Here is a 16775-nt window from a genome sequence, read left to right as displayed (position 1 = left end):
GACGCACTCAGCAAAAGGAGCCTGGAGCAGAAGCCGCAGGAGACAAGACACCAGGATCACCTGTGATCCGCCTGATGCCCCGAGCAGGTGCTCCTGGAAGCTGGGCAGGCCCATCACTGACTCTCCACATCACCACACGGCCTTGTAAGTCCCTGTTCCCACCCGGAGGGGAGGAGCCATGTGCACCTGGGGTGTGACCCATCCCCCTTGCAATCACTGTGACGGGTGGTGAGCTGCTGGGTGGGGGTGCTGTGTAGATCAGTCCACCAAGGCTCAGAGCCCAACAAGAGTAGATGCTGAACACATAGATGGAAGTGCCTACGTCACAGGCTCTGAGTGACGGGGAGCGGTGAGGCTTCTAACGCACACTTGGGTTTGAGGCGAGTGTGCATGTCTTCAGCAGTTAGGTTCACACCGGCACCTCTCTTAACTCTAAGCCGTACACATTCCTCCTGGCCATGACTGTTTTTTTCGATAGTGACCTCTTTTTGAGGTTGGACAGAGACTGTTGGATGAATAAACCACAATTTTTTAAGCCCTCCAACGGGATTTAGATGTAGCCGTTATTTCGTTCCAAACAACTGCAATAGAAACCATATACATTCGTGTAGTCAGTCCATCTTTATTAAGCACCTACTGTATGTTGTGCCCTGTTCTAGGTGCCCTGATCTATCCGGACAAGGGGAAAAAAGACAAACCCCCCGACCCATTGGGAAACTTAAATTGAGCTCACTAAGTTTTAGGGATATCTTTATTTCCATAGTATAATCTTTCAGAGTCAAAGACTATGTTTTTTAGATGTTTGATTCTTCTTTTTTTAAAATATATTTTTATTGATTTCAGAGAAGAGGGAAAGAGAGAGAGAGGAACATCAATGATGAGAGAGAATCATGGATCGGCTGCCTCCTGCACACCCCACACTGGGGATTGAGCCCACAACCCGGCCATCGAACTGTGACCTCCTGGTTCATAGGTCGACACCCAGTCACTGAGCCCTGCCAGCTGGGCTTTAGATATTTGATTCTTATTCCGTATAACCCGCTATACCAACATTCACGGTTATTGATTTTAAGATCAGAACTGGGGGTGGAGAAAGGGGTGTGCTCCTCTGTGGGGCCAATAAATAGGAATGGAAATTTACAAACCCAGAAGCTCAAGCACTAAACAGACCTCAATGCTGGGTGCTTAGGAGGCCAAATGGGCCCCTGGCCAAACAGGATGAGCCCTCGGTGCCAAAACAAACGAAGCAGTGAGTGACAGCTGGGGTGTGGCTGCTGGGGGCGGGCAGGGAAGAGACCGGGTTTCCGAGGGTGGGTGACCTCACCCGGGATCCTGGGGCGGAAAGGACACTCTTCTCTCCAGGTTGTGAGACAGCTTGACACCTGCCCCTCCCACCCTGGCCTAGTCACCCGTCCTGCAAAGCCCTGAAGGGCTAATCCCATCTGGAAGCTGAGCCCTACGCCCCTGTCCTAGGTCAGGTACCCGGGTATAAGGGACCTGGGCTCGGGTCCAGGTCAGGCAGGAGCTTACCTGCTAGGGGGGGACACCAGACCAAGGTCCCCCAGAGGAAACGGCCCTTAGGGTTCCTGGCTAGGGGAAGGCCTTGGAGCTGGTACCTGCATAGGCAGAAGGTGCTGGAAGTGTGGGTATCTGGGAAAGGGGGTTCCAGGCGGTTCCGAGGTGGGTGGGCTTACAACGAGGGTGGAAGCAGCCAAGTGAGTGGAGGGGCCTCAGGGGGTGGGGCAGGCAGGTCCCTGGCTCTGGTAAGGAGTGTGGGGTTATTCTAAGCACCCGTGGGGTTGTCCTGGAGGCCTCTGGGGCTGTCACAGTGAAAGCCATTGAGAGGAGGTGACCCCAGGGCCACCTGCGGTAAACGCTCTCCCCCGGGGCCTGCCCTGATGACCGCAGGCAAGATTCTCAGGTGACGGAGGCAGGAACCCGGGTTCTCTGCCTGCTCACCCCCTGCCCTGCGGTGGGTGGTCCTCAGCCCGCTCTGGCCGCCACAACGCCTGCTGGGCTGGTGTGACCTTCGCCACCACACGTGACGGTGCAGGTGTTTACCTCTGTCCGGCCTTGGCTTTAACTAGTTAATGAACCAACCCCGGCGTGGCCCCAAAGTGGGGTCAGGAGCCCTTGGCCCCAGCCTGACTCTCCCCTCACCCTGACACCTGCCTCTGGCCTGGCTGTCCCTTCAGCCCCTTCCACAGTGGAGGGAGCAGCTGGATGCCAGCGTGTCTGCGCGGCTGCGTGTTTGATCCCCGGGTGGAAGGCAGCATGTTTTACCTGTCTCAGGGCCCCTGGGGATTGAACCCACAACCTTTTTAAAAAATATGTATATTTCTTTCAGAGAGGAAGGGAGAGGGAGAGAGAGAGATAGAAACATCAGTGAGAGAGAATCATTGATCGGCTGCCCCTTGCACTGGGGGTCGAGCCCACAACCCAGGCATGTGCCCTGACTGGGAATCGAACCATGACCTCCTGGCTCATAGTCTGATGGTCAGCCACTGCGCCACACCCCACCGGCCTGGCCCAATCGGCAACCTTTTGATATATGAGACGACACTCCAACCAGTTGAGCCACCGGCCAGGGCAGTTCTTCGATTTATTTAAAAGAATGTGCTGTCCTGCCACGGCTGGTATCCTTTTGTTTTTCTGAATCATCATGGGCTCTTCTGTTTTAGGGCAAAGTCGCCCAAAATCTTGCCAAATATCCTGAAGAAAATTGGAGATACCCCCATGGTGAGAATCAATAAGATCGGGAAGAACTTTGGCCTGAAGTGTGAGCTGCGTGAGTACCTGCTTCCCCCTCCTGCGCTCGCCCCGCAGGGGCTGGGGGGCTGGGGCTGTGGGTGTCGTAGGCTGGCCCAGGTCTTCAGAGTCTTCAGATCTCTTTTGGGGCAGCACCTTCCTCCTGCAAACACTACAAACTCTTAGGAGGTGGGCGGGAGTCGTCCTAAGGAAAGAGCAGAGCAGAGGCCTCGGCCCAGGAAAGGGCAGCGTGATTGCTGGGCTGGGAGCGTGGCAGGGGTAGGAGCGCCTGGGCGGTGGGAGGCGGGTGTGGAGGGTTTGGGGGCCTGGTCTGGGGTGTGATCCGGGCGCAGTGGCTTCGGGGCATCAAGTTGTCTGGCAGGGGCCGCTGGGTGTGGCTGGGCCTTACGGGCCCATGGGGCTCAAGTGAGCTGACCGCTGTCTGCCCAGCAAGCTCCTGTTGGGACTGCTGGAGGGGGTCTGACCCCTCCGCCCAGTGGGGCTCCTGCAGGCGCCTCTGTCTCATTCCCTTGGAGTTGCCACATGGTCCTCTGCCTGGCACTGCCAGCTGGGGTGGTGGGTAGGAGGGGAGAGGGGCCGATGTATAGAACCAGCGAAGACCAGGCCTCGCCCTGCATCAAGGTGGATCAGGTAGTGGGGAGGGGACAGAGAGGGATCCAGGGCCTTCCGTTCTCACGGTTCGTCTCCGGCTCCCAGTGGCCAAGTGTGAGTTCTTCAACGCGGGCGGGAGCGTGAAGGACCGCATCAGCCAGCGCATGGTGGAGGAGGCCGAGCGCGCCGGCATCCTGAAGCCCGGAGACACCATCATCGAGCCGACGTCTGGGAACACAGGTGAGCGCTGGGACGGCCCCGGACGGCCCCAGGGATTTGCAGGGCTGGCTCCTCCTGAGGCCTCTCCTCGGCCTGTGGACGCTGTCTCCTCCCTGCGTCCTCACACGGCCGCCCCCTCCACGTGTCTGTGTCCTCCTCTCTTCTTCTGGGGACGCCTGTCCTATGGGTTAGGAACCACCCCGTGACCTCATTTAACCTTATTACTCCCCTCTTCAAAGACCATCTCCAAACACAGTTGTTTTCTGAGGTGATGGGGATGGGAATTTCAGCGGATACAATTCGGCCCATAGCGCTGCCACCTGCCCCCAAATCCATGCCCTTCTCACATGCAAATCATCCCAGTGGCCCCAACAAGTCCGCCCCTTCCAGCATCATCTCTGCAGTCCGAGGTCCCATCTCCACCAGGCGTCGGGGAGAGTCCTCCTGGCAGGGTCCTCTCCAGCTGTGAGCCTGTGAAACCCGACGGGTCATGGGATTCCAATGCAGCGGTGGGACAGGCATAGGACGGACACCCCTGTTCAAAGGGAGAAACCAGACAGAAGGAGGGGTGCTTGGTCCCCAGCCAGTCTGAAGCCCAGTGGGGCAGATTCCGTTGGATCTTACAACTCCAATCCTCTGGACAGTGGTCCTGACCCCTTTGTGACCAGGGAGGCCGCCCTGCTGGTCTCTGCCTGCCTTCAGGCCACCCTCCCTTTCCTTCAAGGACCACGGGTACCCACCCTCAGCCCACAGTGTTTGCTCTGCCCGCTGTGGCCCTCACGCACCCACATCGAGCCGTGGGCACCCAGCAAAGGCTGGAGGAATTGGTGCTTGTGTTTGCACCTGGCTTTTCTTCCTTGTGGGCACACTCCCTGTTGTTTCGTCTCCGCATTCTCTCTCAGCCCTGAGGACAGAGGGGGCAGTGTGGGGCTTTGGGGAGTCCTGTAGTGCCCTCTCCGTGGGCTGCAGGTGCACAGGGCAGGGTCTCACCATGTCTTCGCCAGGGATCGGGCTGGCCCTGGCAGCCGCGGTGAAGGGCTACCGCTGCATCATCGTGATGCCGGAGAAGATGAGCATGGAGAAGGTAGGTTGGTGGCGGGCCTGCCTCCCGGGACCCCTCCCCCAGCTCGGGAGGCCTGGCAGGTGGGTAAAGGCGCGATGTTGCTCGGCAGGTAGACGTCCTGCGGGCGCTGGGGGCGGAGATCGTGAGGACGCCCACCAACGCCAGGTTCGACTCCCCTGAGTCTCATGTGGGGGTGGCGTGGAGGCTGAAGAACGAGATCCCCAATTCCCACATCCTGGACCAGGTGAGGCTCGGGGCCTGGGGCGAATGTGCATTCAGAGTGTGGACCCAGGGGGCACTCCTGGGGGCTGTCGGGGTGGGGTGGTGCCACGTTTGCAGCAGGAATGGGGGCGGCTGAGATGACTGACAGTGAGTGGCACGTGTCTCGGGCTTCTCCCGGCTGGAGAGGACCTCCAGCGTGCGGCCAGCGCCTCAGTTCATCGCGTTGGGTGGGCATGCCCTTTGCTGAGGATCCCAGAAGCCCTCTGAAGGTCTGAAAACCTTTTTTACTGGATGCCTGGGCTGGCGCTCTTCTGTCTCACTTATTCACTCCTGGGTTATTCAGAAATCGCATCTGAAAAGCTGGGTTTAATGTTTTGTGTCTGTTGAGGCTCCTAAACTGCCTGCAGCCCTGTGCCTGCTGCCATTTCAGTGTCTTTGACATCCTCTCACAGCCCCTTTGCTCTCTCCGTGCAGTACCGAAACATGAACAACCCCATTGCTCACTACGACAGCACGGCCGAGGAGATCCTGCAGCAGTGTGACGGTGTGTGCGTCTATCCTAACCCCTCTCCCCGCTTCACTGCCGCTCTCCCTGGTTGCCTGGGAGTGTACAAGTCACTTACCCACTCTTTGGTAAACTCCTATTCATCCTTCAAAACCCAGATCTAATGTCCCCTCTCTGTGAAGTGCTATCCAGAGCATTTCTCTAGAGCGGTTTCTGCTTCTGTTGTGCTCTCTTGCACAGTACCAGGCAGGCATATTTGTCTGCCCAGCTGCAGAAGCTCCTGAGTGCAGGGAGTGAGGATGTCCTTGGCTGGGCTGGGCTCACAGCTGGGACTTCACGTTGCTGAATGGCACTAGGCGTCAAGCCCTGACTTGGGCCTTGAATTCCACGTTCAGGTTTTCCCGTCTCCGAGCTTGGGTGGTAATGCCGATGATTAGCTTACTCTCCATACAGACGTGAGGCTCCCTGGAACGTTGCCACGTAACTGGTGCCAAGGCCGTGGGGCTGTGATGCCTTCTGAAGGGCTGTTTCCCTAAGAGATATGAGGGGATTCTGCCAGGGGGTTGGCACCCTGGGCTCCTGTTGGGAGTCTAGTGCTGGCAGTGGCTTAAGTGCAGCCTCGTCCATGCCCAGGAGCCAGGTAGGGAGATCCAGGCATTTGCTCACCGAAGTTTTATGTGTGCGAATTCTCTCATTTGGCAAAAACAGCCCTCCGCCTCGGCATGGGGCCCGCGTGGACTTGTCTGCAGGATGCCTGGGCTGGCGCTCAGCAGCGAGAGAGCCCAGATGATTTCTGAACCAAGCCCGAGTGGTTTATTCTGTTTCCTGCATAATTTAGTTACGTTTTTGTCATCGTCCAAAAGCAAACAGCATAAGAAAGTGCATCATGCCTGGCCGGTGTGGCTCAGTGGTTGAGTGTCACCCTATGAACCAGGAGGTCTTGGATCGATTCCGGGTCAAGGGCACATGCCTGGGTTGTGGCTCGATCCCCAGTGTGGGGTGTGCAGGAGCAGTCAATCAATGATTTTCTCATCATTGATGTTTCTCTCCCTCTCCCTCTCCCTTCCTCTCTGAAATCAATAAAAGTATATTTAAAAAAAAAAAAATAAGAAAGTGCATCATGAGGAGCCTCCCTGTGCCCGTCCCCCCCAGGCAGCCTCCACACCTGTCCTTCCTGCACCGCCTGGCGGGCCTTACACCACACAGGTCCCGGGGCCGAGACATAAATGAAGCTCGGGGCCCTGTGACCGGTGATGGGTACTGCTTAAGGATAAAGCACTGTGATGAGAGCCGTGGAAACGGAACAGTTTGACCTTTTTGATAATCTGCCTTCATCTCGGTCAAGGAAGTTTTCACTTATTATTAGAACGTTCTTCCTGATACGGCTTCTCCCCTATCAGGGAAGCTGGACATGCTGGTGGCTTCAGCGGGCACAGGTGGCACCATCACAGGCATCGCCAGGGAAGCTAAAGGAGAAGTGTCCCGGATGCAAAGTGAGTGCCCCAGGGCGGCCGGGGGGTGCGGGCCCTGCCCGGGAGCGAGGAATCCAGCGACCAGATGACGGGGTTGGGAGTCCTTTTTGTTTGGCCCCCAAGGGTCACTATGAATCTAAGCTTTTAGGCTCAGGTCCTGCATCTGCCCCATCCGGGGCTCTGAGAGGGAGGGGCTTGGAGTTGAGGGGCCTGGAGTGGGGCTCCTAGAAATATCTGGCGGCTGGTGCTGAGCCCAGGAGGAGGTCAGTGCCCAGCACTGCGCCTTGTTCTCCAGGCCCCACTGCCCCCCAGGGCCTGTGCCAGGCTGTGTCCTGGATGGTCTGTGCAGGGGGACTGCCCCGGAACCCCTTTCCCCAGCTGCCCCTGAGTTGGAATCAGCCTGGCTCCCAGGTTTCTGGGTTTCCAGTCTTGCCCCGGAGCCGGGAACGAGACCTGCATCCCACGGGCAGATCATCAACAGGTGCCCATTCGGGGTGGTCTTGGCCCCGTGAGGGCGGGAACATCCACATTAGACTTGCTGGGCACGAGCCCTAACGGTCTCCCGCTGTAGATCATCGGGGTGGATCCCGAAGGCTCCATCCTTGCTGAGCCCGAGGAGCTGAACCGGACGGAGCTGACGGCTTACGAGGTGGAGGGCATTGGCTATGACTTCATCCCCACGGTGCTGGACCGGACGGTAGGTGGGGCCGCAGTGATCGCTGCCAGTCCTCAGGGCTCGCCCTTTAACCAGCTTGCACGTCTGCATGGCTGGCTGACCCCCGGCACCGGCCTGGCTTTCCTGTTGGGGCAGGAAGGAGAAACATGACCCTATACGAGCAGGTAGAGGAAGGGTAGGTCCAAGGTCAGGACCAGGGGGCAGGCCGCGCCATATCCAAGTAGTGACATGAACCCACTGGGCAAAGACTCCCAGCAGTTTAGCTCTGGCCGTGGGCACAGATCAGGCCCCTGCAGAGGCGGGAGCTCTGGCGGTTGAGCAGGGGAAACGGAGAGGTAAGGACCCCAGAACGGACTCCTACGGACCCACAAGGGGCTTCGTTTTGAGGGACAGAGTCCAGCCACAGGACATACGGCTGTGCCGCGGGAGCCGGCGGGCAGTTTAATAGCCACGAGCACAATGTGTTGAACCAGGGAGAGGTAGAAAGTTCCAGGTTTGTAGACATGAGTCTCAGACCCCGGAGCAGGTGCCGGGCTGTGCCCGTTAAGGGTCACATCTTCCTGGACCGAGGGCATCCGAGAGGTTGTGAACACGGCTGTGGGGCCCCCACCCCAACCGCACACCTGCCCGAGCGCCTCCCGGAGCCGGCAGTCTGGTCCTGCCCGCAGGTGGTGGACAAGTGGTTCAAGTGCAACGATGAGGAGTCCTTTGCCTTTGCCCGCATGCTGATTGCGCAGGAGGGACTGCTGTGCGGTGAGTGGTGGGCAGGCGCTGGGCGGCCGGGGTGCAGAGGACACGGGGGCGCTTGCCTTCTGCCAGCTTCCAGTCCAGATGTGTAAAGGACACCCTCATTCTGGGGCTGCATGGCGGCTTCCGGGTACCGTCCGTCCACTCCAACCCCGAGGAGGTCAGCTGGCCTGTCCTCATCGGCGGTCACTCCACGGGCGGGTAGGAGTGCCCCTTCCCCGTGTGGCCAGAGGCCTGGGGTCCTGGGGTCCCTGCAGCCACATGCTTTGTTTCCTGTGTTTAACCACCAGAGCGCGGGGCGTGGCACGGGGTCCTGGAAAGGGCCTGGGGAGCCCGAGAGCCTGACGGAAAGAGGAAGCAGCTGTTGGCTTCGCTCCCGCAGTCACCAGCGGGGGCGGGGGTGGCTGCCGAGAGGAGGCCTGGCAGCACTGTGATTGGTGTATTTGTTTTGGGGCCAGCGATCTCAGGACACCTGGCTTTTTCAATCAAGACCAGCATTGTCCTTTGGGGAGGCTCCCCATCAATGGGGGTCCAAAGCGGGGGCGGGTGCTGGGAGAGGCTGGAGGGTGTCCATCTCCAGGGCTTCATGGCGAGGAGATGGGACCAGGCTCCTGCCGGCCTGGGTCTGACTCCGGCCCTCTCGGCAGGTGGCAGCTCCGGCAGCGCCATGTCGGTGGCCGTGAAGGCGGCCCAGGAGCTGCGGGAGGGCCAGCGCTGCGTGGTGATTCTGCCCGACTCTGTCCGCAACTACATGTAAGAAGCCTCCTCCCTCCTCCCTCCTCCCTCCTCCCGCCTCCCACCTGCAGGCCTGTCCCTCCCTGGCTCCGCCAAGGGGATGCTGTGGTTACGCCACTGGAACTCCCCTGAGATCTGACAGCCGGGATTCAGGGTGGGGCCAGGGGCCCTGCAAGCTCTGCACCCCCCTCTCCCCAGCCAGGCCTCCACCCACGGCTCCCGAGCGCGTGTTGAGGAGGGTTAGGGAGGAGGCGCCCAGGGAGTACGACGGGGTTGACAGAAAAGGTTCCAGGACAGAACCGTCTGTGCTCTGAGCGCCTCCTCCCTGGTAGACCAGATGCCCCTGGACATGAAGTTCCCATGGGCACTCTACAGTCTGGTTCCCAGGCCTCTTCCTGGAGCTCCAGCCAGCCATGGGGTCTCTCCTGGACTGATGGGGTCGGGGAGGGTCCTGGGCTTTCTGTGGGGACTATGCCCCTTGGTGTGGGCAGAGACGGTGGTGAGACCCTCGGCCAGGCCCTGCTGACCTCCTGACGTCTCCAGGTCCAAGTTCCTGAGCGACAGGTGGATGCTGCAGAAGGGCTTCCTGAAGGAGGAGGACCTCCCCGTGAAGAAGCCCTGGTGAGGACATCTCTGAGCAGGGCCACACCCAGAGCCACAGTGGCTGCAGAGCGCAGGTCCCGGGACCTGGTGCCTGTGCTCTGTCCCACACCTGGCTGGTCATCCCCACGGTCTCCCTGTGTGATGTTGCCCTTGACGCCCACCTGCCGGCTCTCAGCCCTCCCTGCCCTGCCCTCTTCCCTCAGGTGGTGGCACCTCAAAGTCCAGGAGCTGAGCCTGTCCACTCCGCTGACAGTGCTGCCCACGGTCACCTGCAAGCACACCATCGAGATCCTCCGGGAGAAGGGCTTCGACCAGGTGCCCGTGGTCGATGAATCGGGGTCAGTCTCAGCCACACCCCAGGACAGGGCAGTCTGGCTGTCTGACCTCAGTCCCTCAGGGATGTCCAGAGCGCCGGGCCGCCCACTGGACATGTTCCCGAGCACTGGCTGGGCGGGGGGTGGCCGTGTTAACCCGTGTCCCACCCACTGCACTGGGCCAGGGAGGAGACGTCTCATAGCCCCCTGACTGACACTTGTCAGATGGAAATGCCCAAAGGACTCATTGGCTTATTGTCTGCCACTGGATGGGCAGGTCCAGGGCAGGGCATCTGATCACTGTCCTCCTGCCACCTGTGGGCACTCGGCAGGTGTCTGCTGAATTCTGAGAGGAATTCTGCATTCTGGCGCCGAGGGAGGACGGCTGTGGGCGGGTCCTGCGGTCTCAGGGAGGGCCCTGCACTGACCCTCCCCCACCCCTCACCCCCAGAGTGATCCTGGGGATGGTGACTCTGGGGAACATGCTGTCATGCCTGCTCGCTGGGAAGGTGCAGCCGTCAGACCAAGTTCACAAAGTCATCTACAAGCAGTTCAAGCAGGTATGAGCTCCCATCCACTGGGGCCGTGGGTGCCAAGACCCGCTTCTGACCTTGGAGGCGGGGCACAGCGCTTCCTGGGCAAGGGGGCCAGGTCCCCGACCCTCTGCACCGCTCCTGTGCCAGCTGGGCCAGTGCTGGCTGCCGCTCTCGAACCTGTACACCTGAGAATTCGCCCAGCTTTGCAGGGAAGCCGGTGGGGAAAGGCCCATCCGTGAGGGCTCTCCCACGCCCGCTGTATTTTGGCCACGCCTGGGGGTCGGTTTCCTAACATTGGGCCCTCATTTCCCCGTGAAGCATTCGTTTAAGAACACCTGGCACACACAGTGATTTAATAAATAGAATGTTCTGGGAGAAGCCTCCGCTTCTGAGACAATGTTGCCACCCTCTGACAGGCTTGGGCAGAGCCGACTGGGCCCTGCTCTCTGTGTCCCTGAGGGCAGTGCCATCGGGGCGTCCCCTCTCCCTGGTCCCCGTTTCACACCTGCCTTCTCCAACCTCCCAGTGAGTGGGACTAAAAGTGCCCAAACCTAGGACCTAGGAGATAACTTGACCTTCCTCTCCCCTCTCCACTCCCCCCTCCTCCCCACACACAGCTGACATGTCACCGGAATCCGTATATTTGTGCCATTTCATCCCCAGTGCCGTCGCCTGTCCTGTGGCTCCTGCAGCAACCCCCCCCCCCGCCCCCATAACAAGGAGAGACCCCAGGAGAACGTGCTGTCCAAACAGTTCAGGTTCCATTGTGCTCCTCTCTGCCGAGGGCCTGGCTGGGCTGCCTGGTGAGCACTGACCGCGGCCTCTCTTCCAGATCCGCCTGACTGACCCGCTGGGCATGCTCTCGCGCATCCTGGAGATAGACCACTTCGCCCTGGTGGTCCATGAGCAGATCCAGTGTAAGTGGGGCTGGGGGCAGGGCTGGGGGAGCCCTGAGGGCCCTGGCCCCTGAGGCCCGGTCCAGGCTGCCACCTGTGCTTTGCAGCCGAGTGCCTGTGGGGCAGCGGGGCGCTGGAGCCTCACAGGCTTTTGGAGTCAGTGGCAGTGACTCAGCCATCCTCAGCCTTGGGCACGGTTCTCAGAGGAACCCCTCTGTGGGCCAGGCCTGGGTGCCCACAAGGGTGAGGGTCGTAATCAGAATTGGGAGTGCCCTGGAGCCCGCCCCCCACCCAGCTGAGGGCCGTCTCGGGGCCTGAGTGGCCAAGCCTAACCCCTCTCCCGTCCTTGGCTCCACAGCACGGGACCAGGCCTTGGCAGGAGTGGTGGGGGGGCCTGCAGGTATGTACGCCCGCTGTCTCCCTTTCGGAAATGGCTCTGCGGCTCCGAGGGTAAAGAGGGCATCCGGGTTCCCAGACCCCAGAGCTTGGGTGGGAGGTTCTTCCTTACCTCACATTTACTCATATATGATCACCCCCCAGAATGAGTCCCAATTTCAGGGTCAGTACACTTGATACCGTGTCCACTGCTGCCTTCGTGCTGTTGGCAGAACTGCGGGGTCATAAGAGACTCTGACCTTTACAAAGGTGGCCAACTCCACTGTGCATGAGTCTCCGGGGTTCTGGAGGGCCAGGTTGCAGAGGCTGCACAGACCACCCTCCCCTGCAGGGGACACGCTTCTCCAAAGTGCCACTTTGCCTCGAAGTCCCTGAAATGTGTGGAGCTGGTCTCCTCTTTGCTCCCCGTGTTTTTTCTGAGGTGCTCCGAATAGGCCAGCAGGGTGCCTGGCTCCTCTGTTTCGCCGCACCCCCACCCTAGGGACAGGTGGCCGGGAAGTTGCTGGGATGGGGTCTGGCGGGATAGTAATGTGACCTGGGCATTTCCCTCCCACCCCTCAGCTCCACCTGGCTTTCTGTGCTTCATGATGACCAGTCCAGGGTCTCCAGAGAAACAGAACCAGTGGGATGTGTGTATAGAGATTTATACTTTACTAGGACTGGCTCACATGACTAGTTTGGCAAGTCCCAGGATCTGCAGGGGGAGTGGGCAGACTCAAAACCCAGAAGGAGCCAATGTTTCAGTTCAAGTCCAAAGGCTGGAGAAGTCCCCTCTTACATGGGGAGCCTTTTTTTTTCCTATTCAGGTCTTCAACTAGATGAGGTCCACCACTCACACCAGGGAGGGCAATCTGCTTTACTCGGTCTACCGATCCAACTGATGATCTCATCTCATCTAGAAACACACAGAATAGTGTTTGACCAAATCTGGGCATTCCACAGGCCAGTCAAGTCGAACTACCTCAACAATCCTCACTGCTCTTTGGGGGGCCAGGGCCAGGGCCAGCATTCGTTCTAAGCCCCAGAGAAAAGCATGGGTTTGAAGATAATCACAGGCCATAGATGTGTGCTGATGTAGCTTGTGGGTGTGCTTGGTGTTGGAATCTCATGCCAAGACTTGAGCGTTGGGCATCCAGACAGACCACAGGTGTGGCCAGTGGGCATGGCTTGGCGAGGTTAGCACCTTGCTCTCTGCAGCTTCGCCCAGATGGCTCCTGTTAGCAGAAGGCATCTGTTGGTGGGCTTCTGTGGGTGCTGCCTGGGTTCCCACAATACACAGGTGCCTGTAGGCACTGGGGCAGGCTCAGGGCTGGTCCCCCAGGGCCACACTCTGGTTCAGCCTCTGACCGTGTCTGGGCGTAGGTGCAGCTCCCTGCGGAGGTGCCTTTAACCTACTGCCTTGATTCCCTCCTCAGACCACAGCCCCGGGAAGTCCAGCAAGAGGCAGATGGTGTTCGGGGTCGTCACCGCCATTGACCTGCTGAACTTTGTGGCTGCCCGGGAGCGGGACCAGAAGACAAAGTCAGCAAATGCCTTGGAATCCAGAGTAGTCCAGCTCTGACCCCGCACATGCCGCCTGCTCTTTTGCTCCCACAAACACTAAACAAGCCTGTGTGCCTTGTAACTGCCCAGGGCTGGGCACTGCCCTGTTGCTATGGGCAGCAATGAGCAGGTTTAGGGTACTTAGCCCAAGGCCAGCAGAAATGTTTCCCTTAACACCTGACACTTGGATGAATCTATGGTTTATTAAAATGTGCTTTTCTTTTTAACTTTCTCTTTAAAAATGTTTCAACAAGGAAACCTTATTAAAAGGGAACTCAGCCCGGTGGATGAACCCATGCACGATGGGGGCAAATGGACTGGAAGCAGAAGGAAGTGCCTTTTCTGGAGAAGAATCCAGATGGGGAGCAGCAGAAGGGGCTCAGGAAGTAAGGGTCATTCAGTGACCCTCACACAGCAGCACCCTCTGCGCAGGGATGGGCTGGTTAGAGTGGCTTGAGTATTTTGGTTTTTAATTGAGGTGAAATTCACATACCTAAAATGAACAAATTTTAAATGTACAATTCAGTGGCATTTATTACATCCATCTCTGCCAAGTTCAAAGCATTTTTATCACCCCCAGAAGCAGTCATTCCCCTCTCCCCCTTCCCTCCTGGCAGCACTAATCTGCTTTACTAGTATGTCTCTGTGATTTACCTATTGGGATATTTCAGATAAATGGGATCATACAATCTGGCCTTTTGTGTCTGGCTTATTTCACTTAACACATTTTCACGGTTCATTTTGTAGTAGGTATCAGTACTTTATCCCTTTTTATGGCTGAATATTTCATTGTGTGGATATACCACATTTTGTTTACCTGTTTATCATCGATGGACACTTAGGTTATTCTCTCTGGCTATTGTGAATTGTGCTGCTATAAACATTCATGTATGAGCATTGGTTTGAATAACTATTTTCAATAATTTTGGGTGGATACCCAGGACTGGGGATGCTGGGAAGTGTCATTAATTCTATGGTTAAAGACCTGCCTGACTGTATCCCATAGTAGTTGTACCATTTTATATTCCACCACAATACATGGGGCTCCAGTTTCTCCTTGTCCTTGCCAATACTTAATTTCCTTTTCTTTTTATTGCTCTGGTAGTGGATGTGACATGGCATTTCATGGTCTTGATTTGCCTTTCCCTAATGACCAATGATATTGGGCTTCCTTTCATTTGTATATCTTCTTTGGAGAGAAATGCCAAGTCAAGTTCTTTGCCCATTTTTAAATCGTCTTTTATTCAGTTGTAGGAGTTCTAAGCGTTTTATACTTTTAACTCACAGTCGGCTCATTATGTATTAATTTTTATACATGGTGTGAGGTAGTTGTCCAACGTCATCCCTTTATGTTGATATCCATTTGTTGAAGAGACATTCTTTCCCCATTGACTGGTCTCAGCACTCTTGCTGAAAATCAATTGGCCATAGATGTATGGGTTTACTTATGGACTCTCAATCCTATTTCATTGGTCTATACATTTATCCATATGCCGGAGCCACACTGTTTTCATTATTGTAGCTTTTTAGTATGTTTTGAAATCAGGAAGTGTGTGTCCTCCATCTTTGTTCATTTTCAATATTGTTTTAGACAGCATGATGCACCATGATGTATTTTTCTTCATGTTTCTTGTGCTTGCAATTCTAAAAACTTCTTGGATTCTAATATCTGACCAGTAATAGCTCCAGAAAGGAAAAAGAAAACAGAAGGAAATAATTCAAGGTACTGTTCCAGACTGAAAGACATGATTTTGCAGATTGAGAGGAGCCACACAGGGAACATGGTGGACATCACTTGGGACAAGAAGATCCAACTAAAGCTTCCAGGGGTGGGGAAACCTGGCTCAAATAGACAATCTCAGAATGAGAAAGGCATCAGACTTCTGCATCTCCAGCACATGGAGGCTGGGAGACAAGGTAACGAATTCTAAAAATGTCGGAAAGGAGAGGGGATGGCGGCCAGATTCTTGTTGCAAGCACATTTCTCCTTAACAACAGAGAGGTGTATAGATGTCACCGAGGCAAGCAACCTTCTTGCCTAGGAAAGCACTGGAAGATGAGAAAGTACAACACAGGAGAGAAAACTGTCTCCCCCAGGGGAGGTCGTGGAGGGCCCGGCAGCCACAGGCTGTGGTTGAAAGGGCCCAGGAGTGATGCTTTGAGGGGCCAAGGAAACAGGCTATCCATGCAGAGTCCCAGCCGTGGGGGTGTGGGTGGCCAGGCACTGCCTTCCTAATGCTCCTGCTGGGATCTTGAAGCCCCATGGCCTGACAACGCTGCCCAGAGTTGGGGTCACTGTTGATCTACTTGGCATCTACCCCTTCCTCCTCTCATTAGTGCGGCCACATTGCCCTCCACACACAGCCGTGATGGCTGGGCCAGGTGGGGACTCGCCGCTGCCTGGGCATGGCCTGGGTGGACTGAAGCATCCCCTGGGGGGGGGGGGGCATGGATATGCAGCCTACAGACTTTCGGCTCTGAGTCTCCGAGGCAGGGAGCCAGTGCTCTGGGCTCAGTGGAGAGTGCTGGTGTCCTCGTGCTGTTTGCTTAAAAAGAAAAAGGCTTGCTGGGCCAGTGTCTACCAAGAACGGCAGTGCAAGGTCACATGTAACCTACCTGAGCAGCTTGCTGTCTGAGCAGCACACTGATCGGAAAGACATAGATGCTGCTCATTACCACTGAGTGGGTATTTAAACCAGGCCCTGAAACACTTTTAGGAACACTGGTTTGCAAATGTCATTTCTTAAGCATTTTAATAACAGAACAGGTATATAACTTTTATGGTTCAATCTGGCTTCTGTGATTCTGTTCAAAACAATCTGGCCCTTCCTCCTGGGACTGGGCAGGCGTCTCCATGACTGCCTCCCTGGCTGATCAGGAGCACCTCAGACATGACCGGGCCTTTCTGTGGCCCGTGATGGGGTTGGACTATATATTAAGTAGGCATGCAGAGCCGCCTTGCTGCCTGTTCACGCTGAGGATGGCACTGCACCCTGGATGAAGCAGGTGTCTTGACTAGCAGTGGGCTGTGTGCAGCCTACTCCCAGACTCCTCTGAAATGCCTTCCCTTCACCCAACAGCAAAGTGGGGAAACAGCATCAGGCTCACTGCGTGCTCTTGTGAGTTCACAGGTCAGCTTTCCCTAGAAACTGCTTTCTCGGCTTCCCTGGCTCCATTCAGCCATGTCTCCTCCAGCCCCCTGGCTGTTCTCTGACACACACCCTAGTTTGCAAACTCAGAGCTACACTAACACCCCAGAACAAACCATCAAGGGCTTCATGACTTCTGACATGGATTGCTATCCTATCTAATAAAGAGGTAATATGAAAATCGGCCATCACTCCAACACAAAGATGTCCACACCCATGTCACAAGATGGCCAGCAGGGGAGGGCAGTTGGGGGCTTCCAGGCCTGCAGGAGAGGGCAGTTGGGGGCGACTGGTCCAGCAGGGGAGGACAGTTAGGGGCGACCAGGTTAGCAGGGGAGGT

General features: G+C 56.8%; 2 protein-coding genes across 2 annotated transcripts in view; one reads left to right on the top strand and one right to left on the bottom strand.

Annotated features, from left to right (window-relative positions):
* Window positions 1-39: 39 nt before the first annotated feature.
* CBS (cystathionine-beta-synthase) lies at window positions 40-13975 on the top strand. Its single transcript, XM_023745129.1, is given in 16 exon segments — window positions 40-144; window positions 2682-2788; window positions 3466-3600; window positions 4584-4663; window positions 4752-4886; window positions 5339-5408; window positions 6770-6831; window positions 6833-6862; window positions 7413-7538; window positions 8186-8270; window positions 8912-9017; window positions 9543-9620; window positions 9806-9940; window positions 10368-10476; window positions 11285-11369; window positions 13160-13975. Coding segments are annotated over 15 exon segments (1434 nt in total). The 5' UTR covers window positions 40-144; window positions 2682-2736; the 3' UTR covers window positions 13306-13975.
* PKNOX1 (PBX/knotted 1 homeobox 1) overlaps window positions 13803-16775 on the bottom strand; it is a 51714-nt gene continuing 48741 nt past the window's right edge. The window contains exon 13 of the mRNA XM_023745134.1: window positions 13803-15832. Coding sequence (XP_023600902.1) covers window positions 15799-15832 — 34 coding nt within the window. The 3' untranslated portion in view covers window positions 13803-15798. The remainder of the gene's footprint in view (window positions 15833-16775) is intronic.

This window comes from Myotis lucifugus, unplaced genomic scaffold, assembly GCF_000147115.1.
Source record: "Myotis lucifugus unplaced genomic scaffold, Myoluc2.0 scaffold_520, whole genome shotgun sequence".
NCBI classification, from domain to species: Eukaryota; Metazoa; Chordata; class Mammalia; order Chiroptera; family Vespertilionidae; genus Myotis; species Myotis lucifugus.
Note: the sequence above shows the minus strand (reverse complement) of the source record. Positions and strands in the feature narration are given on the sequence as shown.